The sequence below is a fragment of the Rhinopithecus roxellana genome, chromosome 4 (genome assembly GCF_007565055.1).
Source record: "Rhinopithecus roxellana isolate Shanxi Qingling chromosome 4, ASM756505v1, whole genome shotgun sequence".
Lineage (NCBI taxonomy): Eukaryota > Metazoa > Chordata > Mammalia > Primates > Cercopithecidae > Rhinopithecus > Rhinopithecus roxellana.
In genome coordinates this window covers 72,558,657-72,571,066 of record NC_044552.1, presented here as the reverse complement: position 1 = coordinate 72,571,066, position 12,410 = coordinate 72,558,657, and the positions used below count along the sequence as shown (strand labels likewise).

At 38.0% G+C, this 12,410-nt stretch overlaps 1 protein-coding gene across 1 annotated transcript in view; it reads right to left on the bottom strand.

Moving 5' to 3' along the window:
• Window positions 1–12,410, bottom strand: part of SLC22A16 (solute carrier family 22 member 16) — a 56,990-nt gene that overhangs the window by 33,994 nt on the left and 10,586 nt on the right. Inside the window, exons 3-4 of the mRNA XM_010366022.2 lie at window positions 4,020–4,137; window positions 3,658–3,923 (exon numbers count right to left, since the gene is read on the bottom strand). Coding sequence (XP_010364324.1) covers window positions 3,658–3,923; window positions 4,020–4,137 — 384 coding nt within the window. The remainder of the gene's footprint in view (window positions 1–3,657; window positions 3,924–4,019; window positions 4,138–12,410) is intronic.

The following is a 12,410-nucleotide window of genomic DNA, read 5'->3' as shown; positions in this document are numbered from 1 at the left end:
TTTAACATTTCAGAATTAAGAGCTGGGTGCAGTGGTGCATGCCTGTAATCCCATCTACTTGGGAGGGCTGAGGCAGGAGAACTGTTTGAGCCCAGGAGCTCAAGAACAGCCTTGGCAACATAGCAAAACCCTGTCTCTAAAAAAAAAAAAAAGAAAGAAAGAAAGAAAAAAGAAATTAATTAATATTTTACACTTCACAATTAGGATATTCATGGTAAACCTTATTGCAGAAACCTTTTATCAGGTTAAAGGCATTCTTCTACTTTCAGTTTTTATCATGAATGGACTTTGAAATTCATCAAATGCTTTTCCTATAAGTATTGAGTTGATCATATGAATTTTGTTCTCTAATATATTAATGTGGTAAACACCATTGATTAGTTTCTAATATTAAATAAATTTCAGATCTTTTCCCTTTACAGCCTCCATGAATTTTAATCTCTCATATTTCCCACCTCTTTGTCTCTCTGAGCTTTAATATTGATAACTTTTTCTGAGTTATCATCCATTTCATGAATTTTTTTGTAGCTGTGCATGACAGGTTGTTAAAACTATCCAGGTGATTTATTATTCACCTATTTCACTTTTTATTTGTAGATGTCCTAGGTATTCTTCAATTTTATGTCAGTTTTAATACAATGTCTAGTTTTTATCAATATTTTTAAGCTTGTCTTCTATTTCTTTAAAAATAGTAAGTGTGGTTATTTTATTATTTATGCCTGATAATTCTAGTATTTGAAGCCTTTGTGCAGAAGTCTGCTTCTGCTGCCAATTGTTTCTGCTGATTCTCACTCATGGTCCCTTTTAACCATGTGTTTTGGTTTTCACTGAGCTACTTATTTACCTTGAAAAATAATTTATGAGAATCCTCTCAAGCCCAAGATGAGGGTAAACAAAGAGTATTAAATTTTATTTTACTCTAAGTTAATACATTAATCTGTACTGTTTAAGGGCTGCTGGCAAAAACACAAGATGGTTGGGTCAGAAACAAAGAACTTCATTACTTACTTCATTAGCAAGCAGCAGGGCAGCAGCATCTTTGTCTCAGTTCCTCTAATCCCCAAGTCCCACAATAAGCCCAGATGACACTTCACAGATAGTGGGTTGAATTAGAGAGGGGGAACATTGCATGTGGGGAATTCACTGGTTTGTAGCAAGCAGTTAGGAAGCCTACTCTTTGGGGCAGAGAGGGGACATTATCTCATCATATCAGTCAATTTTATGTTGCTGTAAAAGAACACCTGATATTGGATAATTTATAAAGAAAAGAGGTTTATTTAGCTCATAGTTCTGCAGGCTGGGAAGATCAAGGGTACTGGCTTCCTGCAAGGGCTTTCATGCTACATCACAACATGGCAGAGAAGGTCAAAGGTAAAGCAGACACATGTAAACAGGGAGAAACCTGAGGGGCGTCCTCACTTTAAAACAATCCACTCTTGCAGGAACTAATCAATGCCTGTGAGAATTAATCCAGTCTTGTGACAGCCAGAACTCATTCACTCACTGCCATGAGAACAGCACCAATTCATTCATGAGGGATTCGCCCCATAGCCCAACCACCTCCCACTAGGCCTCACCTCCCAATACCGCCACACTGGGGATCAAATTTCAACATGAGCCTTGGTGGGAACAGACAAATCATATCTAAACCATAGCACTCATCTTTTAAGGTACTGGCTGCATAGACAGCTCTGAGAAATGACCCATAGAAAAAAGTGGTCAGGGACTTGCCATCTTGGCATATCCAGCAAGAAGTGTAGAAGACTACAAGAGATGCAAGGAGGCTGTCTCTTTCAACAAGTTCCGCTGAGAGAATACAGACACTGGGAGTCATGGACCATGTCAAACCAATCTTTTAGCTTACGGTTTTTCTGGAGCTCCCAAGTCATTTGAATTCAAGCTACACGTCCAAATGAATACCAGTTAACGGTTTGCAAATTCTCAAGGACTTTAAAAAATATACGTCATGGCTGCTCTGCCTATGGAGTGGCCCTTCTTTATTCCTTTACTTTATTTTTACTTATTTATATATTATTATACATATATACATCTCTGTATCTATCAAAGTGACTGTAAGTGTTCAATATATGTCTATATAACTATACCAAGTTCAGACAAAGGAACTAAATTTATTTTCAGTTAATGCATTTTGTACTCTGACCTTGTTATACTTATTTATATATTATTATACATATATACATCTCTGCATCTATCAAAGTGACTGTAAGTGTTCAATATATGTCTATATAACTATACCAAGTTCAGACAAAGGAACTAAATTTATTTTCAGTTAATGCATTTTGTACTCTGACCTTGTTATAAGCATTATTTATATTCCATTTTTGTCATACAGCAAATGTATTTTAGTACATTTCATACATGTAGTTGCAAATATTTTGAGTTTCAAGAGTCAAGCAGTGAACACATTTCTACAGAAAAGGCCCAAGTGATAATTTGTATAACAGCTTGCTGAATGAAAACACTAATACCTAGCACCTTTGAACATACTATGAGCAGTATGGCCCTGACCATGACAAAGCCCTATGATTTTTCTTTTGACATGTTTATCAGCCCCATCAGACTGGTATATCTCAAGGGCAGGGATTTCCGATCTAAGCTGTTGTCTTTAGGTCCTCAATGCCCACCACATGCCTGTAAAATCCACAACTATGGAGACCCAATAAGTTCATCTCTGTGCTTTGGTGTAGTCCATGTTCATACAGCGATAAAAACTTTGTTTATTTTAAGAATTACATATTCATTGTAATGTAAATTAAAAAAAAAAAAATATATGGCCAGGTTATGCTTTGAATGATAGTATTCCCTCCAAAATTCATGTTGAAACTTAATCTCCAGTACAACAGTATTAAGAGGGGTAGCCTTGGGAGGTGATAAAGTCACGACAGCAGAGCCCTTAGCACCTTTACTAAAGGGCTCAAGGTTGAAGGGAGCACTCTCTTGCCCTTCCATCCTTTCTTCCATGTGAGGACACTGCATTTATCCCTCCAGAGGATGCAACAATAAGGCATCGTCTTGAAAGCAAACAACAGCCTTCGCAGACAGCAATACTGCTGGCACCTTATCTTGGGCTTCCCAACTGCCAGAACTATGAGAAATAAATTTCTATTGTTTGTAAATTACCCAGTCTGTGGTATTTTGTTACAGCAGCACAAAAAGACTAAAAGAGGCTGTTATATCAAGCCCATAATTTTACAGATACACTGCTAAGAATCAGGCTACTCCTATTAAAAAGCAAGTCTATTTAAAGAGAAGAAAATATTCAAAGTATCTATTGAGTGGTTATATGCCCAGGGTACTTTTGTTCTGTATTAACTTTGCAATAATCCTTTGAAGTAAGTGATACTATTTTTTATCACCAACTAATAGACAAAGATTCTGAAATGCAGGTAAGTTAGGCAATTTGCCTAGGGTTCACAGTTAATAAGTGGTAGAACCAGCATTTGGATCCAGGTATACTGTCTTCAGAGCCTATCCTTATCATTATACATCCCTAAATAATGGATCAGCATAGAGGTAGGTATTTAGACAGGAAGTATAAAAATGACAAGTTTTAAACATAATTCCTTGTCTCCCAAGAAAACCAGATAGGAAAATAAACCCTACACTAATGCAACAATCCTAAATATTTGATTTTACCTGTCAGAAAAGTAGCCAAAAGTCACCGATCCCAGTAGGACTCCAAACATAAATAGGGGCTGGATCAGCATTGCGAGCCATTTTCGGTCACAGACCAGATTCCACTGGGTCACTGCAGTGCTTTTCCACGTGTTCTGGTCATATATGTAGCCATCCACACAAGGAAACTCTTTCTTACTGCCAGTGTATTCATAGTCCAAACTTGATGTGTTCTCCCTCTTGTTCCTGCTACACCTTGAGAGCTCCCAGATCTCACCATTCTGCAACTGCACCATAACATAATCTTTCTGGCCTAAAGACAACAGGGCCCCAGTGTCCTCCAAACTCCAATTAGAGTGATTGTGGAAAACAACCAGACTCACATTGCCTGGGGGCCTGCAGACATGACGAGGGGTGACTCCCATGAACACAGAAGCCAAGTAGTGAATACCACAAGAGATGTTCTGGAAGGCACATATGAAATAGAGGACTCTCTGGAATCTGCAAGAGAAGAAAAACTAATTATTATATCTGGTCTATAGGCTGAAAAGGAACATAAGCAAATTCAAAGGGTCTCCACCATGTTTATCTTAACATATATGCAAATGGATAAATATAGAAATAATTATAGATATATTTATATCTATGAGTTAGTATATATACATATATTACCTAGCTCCATCTACTGAGAAGGCCTAGAAGCAATGACATCACAATAGCAACAAGCACACCCATTGCCCAGATCTTAGTTTCTAAATACCATTCTCCAGTAAGAGGAGCCAGAAAAAGTGGCTGATTCTAAAGCCAGGACAAGAAGAATACCAAATAAGCCTGGAATATCTTATAATACCAGAAAGTAAGGAAATACTCAAAAAAACAAAAGGATAAGGGCATATGAAAGGGCCCCAGGTAGCAACCTGAAAAAGTTTCCAATGGTCAGTTGGAAGCTGAAACAATTTGAGCAACAAAATAAATGGCATAGTATATCCCAAACCATGAAATAAATATACATGAATCCATACTGTGTGGTTAATTTTTTGTGTTAACTTGACTGGGTTAAGGGAAGCCCAGATAGCTGGCAAAACATTATTTCTAGGTGTGTCTGCGAGAGTATCTCTGGAAGAGATTAGCAGACTAGTAGACTGAGTAGAGAATATCACCCTCACCAATTGAGGTGGGCATCCTCCAATCACTTGAGGGCTTCAATAGAACAAAAAGGTGAAGGAAGAGCAAATTTGTTCTCTGCTTGAGCTGGGACATCCATATTCTCCAGCTCTCAAACATCAAAGCTCCTGGTTCTTGGACTTTTGGAATTAGACCAAGGCTTACACCAGGCCTTCAGTCTGGGACTGAATTACACCACTAGGTTTCCTAGTTCTCCAGCTTGCAGACAGCAGGTCATGAGACTTCTTAGCCTTTATAACCATGTGAGCCAATTCCTGTAATAAATCTCATATATATGTACGTATGTGTGGTGTTTGTGTGTGTGTGTGTGTGTGTGTGTGTGTGTGTGTGTGTGTATCCTATTGGTTCTCTTCCTCTGGAGAAGCCTGACAAATACAATACACCATACTCATATAAATAAATGAATGAAAAAATAAAAAGGGGGAGAGGAGACCAATCTTTCTTACATTAGAATTCAATTACTATCTATAGACATTCCTTCTTTCCAGGAAGTAGAGTTTAATTCCCTCAATTTACTCCTAGAGCGTGGGCTAGGCTTAGTGACTTGTTTCTAAAAAACAAAGCAGGAAAAGAGGAAAAATAGGAAAAATAGTAACTTTACAGTGGGGGAACCTAGAAACTTGGCAAACACTAATGTCACTAAGTGTTGAAGGTTAACATCCCCAGTGACGTCATGTGGATATGCTGTATCCCTCCTGTGATCTGATGAGAAGGGCACTTCATCTCTGTTGTTTTCTTTCCAAAAACCATAACCCTAGTTTAATAATTTAAAAAAGACCCCAGATTGGGGGTCATCTATAGGTTACCTGGCCAATATACCTACAGACTGTCAAGGTCATAAAAAATAAAGAAAGATTGAGAAACTGCTATAGACAATTAAATGTAGTGTGATGCTCTGGGACTGGATCCTGGAACAGGAAGAGGACACTTGGAAAAACTGGTGAAATTCAAATGAAGTATATAGTTAGTTAATAGTAATGTATTAATATTAGTTTCTTAGTTTTGACAAATATGTTATGGTAATGTAAGATGTTAACAATAGGGGAAACTGGGTGAGGGTCATATGGGGATGCTGTACTATCTGTGTAACTTTTCCATAAATCTAAAATGATCAAAAAATAAAAAGTTTATTTAAAATTTTTAAAAATACAGTCTCCAAATTTATAGACTCAAACCTACAGCGACATATTTTCTGAAATAAAAAATTGCCTCATAAGGACAATTATGCCCACAGGACAACAGGATAGAACAGATAAAATTTGGATTACCTCACAAAATTCCAACCCCTGAAATTAAGAAGCATAGCAGAACTTTGAACAGGTAACTTAATTATTTAGATTGAAAACGGAATCAGTTCAGGCAATCACCAACATTCCTATAAAACCATTAAAATAGAAGGCAAGAGATAGGTCCTGTCAGATCAAACTGAGGTCAAATTGCACCACTGACACATGCAATCCCCATCACCCTTCTTCCTTTGCAGACCTGCCCACCCCACTGCATCCTGATGCTCCCTCTCACTGGAAGATGCTTCTGACCATCCCTCAGCTCAGCAGTTCCCACACTTTTTGGTCTCAGGAGCCTCTATATTTTTACAAATTTTGAAGATTCCAAAATGCCTTTCTTTATGTGGATCATATTTATCTCCATTTATGTATTAGAAATTAAAATGGAGAAGGAGAGGAGGAAAAAGAGCCAGGGTCTTCCAGGGAGCCCAAAGTTAGAAGCTGGGGCAGAGAAAAGGAAAACAGAAAGAATCTGGCACAGACTGACCCCTGAGGAGCCTGGAGTCTTAGAGAAAGGGTAGATAGGTGTGCATCCCTTCCCTCACCCCCATAACAAACTGCTGAATACCAAATTGTGGGAGAGCCCCCTCTGCCTTCGTGACCCTTGGCTATGCTGTCAGTGGTAATTCGGGAACTTCCTGAGAATAGAATACCAGGTGACCAACTCAGGCAGGTGTGCTGGCACTCCCCTCAGGCCTGAACTGAGATGGTGGGCACCATACTGGTTGTGCACCTGTTCTGAGCCACTGTCCTGCCCAAGCAACCTCAGCCTTTGTGATGTTGTAGCACCAGATACCCCAGAAACATACCCCACAATCACTCTGACTTTGGCAACCATGGGGGACTGGCAGGACCCTGGGGAGCTGCAGGAACCCCAGAAATTTAGCCCTCAGTGCAAGTTGCTTATAGGGGAGCAGGGAGCACAGGCCACCAAAGTGCTCCTTGGGACAAAGGAAATGCAGGCACAGCACCAATTTCTGAAAGGGGCAGTAGTAGTAGCTAGGAAGGGACATGGAGAGGGGACTATTTCCTACTCCACCCATTCACTGTTGCAGATGCAGCAGAAGCCTTCCCTGCTGGGAGCTGGCACTCATGCAATTGAAGAAAGGCTTTCTAGCACTTTTCACAGTGGCTGCATCCCCACTGAAAGTAAGGTGTACTGCCTCGTCTTTCAGAAAAAGCAGGGCCCATCTCCTGCTCCCTACACAAAGTAGCAATGTCCCTGCAATAGAGGACAGACAAGTCACAGAGCTGACTGTTCTGGACTGGGGAAAGAGGCTCTGACCCAAGGCCATTTTGGTGGTAGCCACAATGGAAACATTCTCACAGACCTCAGGAGTGGCCAGGAGCCAAAGGACAGTGTTTATATGAACTGAGGGTTACAAGTGCTGCGAAAGGGACATGATAGGTAGTGGATCATGCTTCTGCCTGCCCAGGATGAGGAACTGGTGCAGCCCCCTGCTGGCCCCTACCCCTGAGACTTCAGCACACCCGTCAAGGCAGGGGTTTCCACTCACCATCAGATGACCTGAGGGTGAGCTAGCTCTTCTTACCCTTAAGCGACACTTACTGGACTAGAGACTGAACTGCATCATCAAACAAAAAACCTGCTGTCAGAAGAGTGCAGTGCTAGTATATGAGATAAGCTTCTTGAGACCTCCACACTCCTAGCCCTACAGAAAATACTGTGTCAGCTCATACACCCTATACATCACTACAACAAGCAGTATCTGGGAAAGCAACCACACAAATGATATCCATAACCAAAGAACCCATAGAGACCCTTGGTCCCCTGAAAGCCCCCAGAAACAAAGCCAAACAATCATATACAATATATATTACAGCCACACCCTCAAGGGAAAAAAGAATACAGACTTTAAAAGTCTCATTCAAATGTTGGCAAATTAAAAAATAGGAAGCAACAGCTCAGTATTTGTCCATTTTCACACTGCTGATAAAGACATATCAAGACTGGGCAATTTACGAAAGAAAGAGGTTTATTTGACTTACAGTTCCACAAGGCTGGGGAGGTCTCACAATCATGGCAGAAGGCAAGGAGGAGCAAGTCACATCTTATGTGGATGACAGCAGGCAAAGAGAGAGCTTGTGCAGAGAAACTTCCATTTTTAAAACTATCAGATCTTGTGAGACACATTTACTATCATGAGAACAGCATGGGAAATACCTGCCCCCATGATTCAGTCATCTCCCATCATGTGCCTCCCACAACACGTGGGAATTATGGGAGTTAAAAGATGAGATTTAGGTGGGACACAGAACCAAACTATATCAAGCTCCTTCAGATGAGAAGGAATCAGCATAAAAACTCTGGCTATCCAAAAAGACAAAGTGTTTTGACACCTCCAAAGGATCACACTAGCTCTCTAGCAATGGATCCCGACTAAAATGAAAATTCTGAAATGACAGATAAAGGATTCAAAATATGGATTGTAAGAAAGCTCACTGAGATGTAAAAGAAAGTTGAAAATCAACCCCCAAAAACTTAGGATATGAAAGATAAAATAGATATATTAAACTTTAACTATAGTAAAAGACTAGACCAAGCAGAAAAGAGAATTTCAGAGCTTGAAGACCACTCTTTCTATTTAAACAAGTAAAACAAAAATACAGAAAAAAGAATTCTTTTAATGAACAAAGTCTTTGAGAAATATGCAATTATGTAAAGGGACCAAATGTATGACTTATATGTAATCCTGAGAGAGAAGAAGAAAAAGTAAGCAATTATATTTAAGAGAATAATTCAGGAAAATTTCCCTGATCTTGCTATAGAGGTAGACATTCAGATGCAAGAAATTCAGAGAATATCTGGGAGATACTATAAAAGATGAATGTCACCAAGGCATATAGTCATCACACTATCCAAGTTTAATGCTAAAGAAAAAAATCTCAAAGGCATCTGGAGGGAAGTGTCAGATCACCCATAAAAGAAATCCTACCAGACTAATGAGACTTCTCAGTGGAAATCTTACAAGCCAGAACAGATTGGGGGCCTAGGGGGCCTATTTTTAGCTTTCTTAAAGAAAAAAAAAAAAAGCCTGCCAAGAATGTTTTATCCTGCCAAATAAGCCTCATAAAGGAAGGAGAAATAAAGTATTTCCCAGACAAGCAAACTCTAAGGGAATTAATCACCACTTGACCAGTTCTATAAGAAATGCTTAAAGAAGTTATAACCATGGAAATGAAAGGACACTACTTGCCACCAGAAAATCACATATAAGTACAAAGTTCACAGATCCCATAAAGCAATTACACAATTGAGACTACAAGGTAACTAGCTAACAGAACTCTGACAGGAACAAAACCTCACATATTATTATTAACCTTAAATGTAAACAGCCTCAATGTTCCACTTAGAGGATATAGTTTAGCAAAATGGATTTTTTTTTTTAAAAAAGACCCAACAATCTGCTACCTACAAGAGACCACCTAACATGTAAAGATACCCATAGCCTAAAGTAAAGGGGTGTAAAAAGATACGCCATGCAAATGGAAAAGAAGGAGCAGGAGTTGCTCTTTTTATATGAGATAAAACAGTCTCTAAAGTAACAACAGTTCAAAAGACAAAGAATAGCATTATCTAATGATACAGGGTCTAATTCAAGGATTTAACTATCCTAAATATATATGCACCCAGTATCAGAGCACCCAGATTTATAAAACAAATACTACTAGACTTACAAAAAGAGATAGACAGTCATATAAAAGAGTCATATAAAAGGAACTTCAATACCATATTGACACGAATAAGCTGTCAATGATGACAGATCATTGAGCTTGATCTGTTGCTTTGATTATGCAAACTTGACCAAATGGACTAAGAGACACCTACAGAACATTCCATCCAACAACCACAGAATATACATTTTTCTCATCTGTGCATAAAACATTCTCTAAACTTCACCATATGCTTGCCCACAAAGCAAGTCTCAATAAATGCAAAAAAAAAAAAAGAAAAGAAAAAGAAAAGGTCAAAATCATATTAGGATCTTCCTGGACCACAGTGGAATAAAATTAGAAATCAATACCAAGAGGAACTCTCAAAACCACAGAAGTACATGGAAATTAAACAACTCACTCCTGAATGACTTTTGGGTTAACCATAAAATTAAGGCAGAAATTAAAAAGATGTTTTGAAATTAATGAAAACAGACACAACAAACCAAAACCTCTGGGATACAGCAAAAGCAGTGCTAAGAGGAAAGCTTATAGCATTAATTGCTTAAATCAAAAAGACAGATCTCAAATTAACAATCTAATGCCACACCTCAAGGAACTAGAAAATCAAGAACAAACCAAACACGAAACTAGCAGAAGAAAAGAATAATAACAAAGATCAGAGCAGATTTGATCTCAGTTAAATTGAAACAAAAAAATCATACAAAGGATCAACAAAACACAAAGTTGGTTCTCTGAAAAGATAGAACTGTTAGATGGCTAGCTAGATTAACAAAGAAAAAGAGAAGATTCAGATAAGCACAATCAGAAATGATAAAAGAAACATTACAACTGATAACACAGAAACACAAAGGATCATCAGAGACTGCTATGAACATCTCTAAGTGCACACACTAGAAAACCCAGAGTACATGAATAAATTCCTGGAAGCATACAACCCCTCAAGAGAAATAGAAATTCTGAACAGACCAATAACGAGTAATGAAACTGAATCAGTAACAAAAACAATATAACAACTACGACAAGAAAAGAGCCCAGGACCAGATGGATTCACAGCTGAATTTTATCAGATGTACAAAGAAGTGATGAAACCAATGTTATTGAAACCACTCCAGAAAATTAAGGAAAAGGAATTCCTCCATAAATCATTCTATGAAACCAGTATCATAATGATACCAAAATCTGATAAGAACACAACAAAAAGAAGAAAACTACAGGCCAATATCTCTGATGAACATAGATACAAAAATCCTCAACAAAATACTAACAAACTAATCCAACAGCACATCAAAAAGATAATCCATCACAATCAGGTGGGTTTTATTTTAGGGATGCCAAGATGGTTCAACATATGCAAGTCAATAAATGTGATTCACCACATAAACAAAATTAAAAACAAAAGACATAAGGTCATCTCAATAGATGCAGAAACAGCATTTGATAAAATCCAACATCACTTCATGATAAAAAACAAAAAAACTCAACAAACTAGGCATCAAAGGAACATACCTCCAAATAATAACAGCCGTATATAACAAACCCATAGCCAACATCATACTGAATGGGGAAAAGTAAAATGCATTCCTCTTAAGAACTAGAACAAGAGAAGGATTTCGCTCTCACAGCTCCTAAATAGCATAGCACTAGAAATCCTAAACATAGCAATTAGGTAAGAGAAAGAAACAAAAGGTATCTAAATTAAAAAAAAAAAAGTGAAATTATCTCTGTTCCCTGATAACATGATCTTATATCTAGAAAAATCCTAAAGATTCCTCCAAAAGACTCCTAGACTTGATAAACAACTTCAGTAAAGTTTCAACAAACAAAATTAATGTACAAAAATCAGTTGCATTTCTACACAACACTCAAGCTGCAAACTAAATCAAAAAGTCAATCCCATTTATTATAGCCACACAAACACACAAAATACCTAGGAATACACTTAATCAAAGAGGTGAAAGACCTCTAAAAGGAGAACTACAAAACACTAACGAAAGAAATCAGAAGTGACACAAAAAATGGAAAAACATCCCATGCTCATGGATTAGAAGAATCGATATCATTTAAATGACCATACTGCCCAAGGCAATCTACAAATTCAATGCAATTCCTATAGAATCAGCATTGTTTTTAACAGAATTAGAAAAAACTATTCTAAAATTCACGTGGAACCACAAAAGAGCCCAAATAGCCAAAGCAATCCTAAGCAAAAAGAGCAAGGCCAGAGGCATCACATTACCTGACTTCAAACTATACTACAAGGCTATAGTAACCAAACCAGCATGGAACTGGTTCACAAATAGACGCACAGGCAGATGAAACAAAATAGAGAATCCATAAATAGAGCCACATACCTATAAGCAACTGACCATCAACACAATCAACAAAAATAAGCAATGGGAGAAGGACTCCCTATTCAATAAATGGTGCTAGGAAAACTGGCTAGCTACATGCAGAAGAATGAAACTGGATACCTATCTCTCACCATATACAAAAATTAACTAAGGTTGAATTAAAGGCCTAAATGTAAGACCTGACACTCTAAAAGCACTAGAAGAAAACCTAGGAAAAACTCTTCTGGACATTAGCCTAGGCAAAGAATTTATG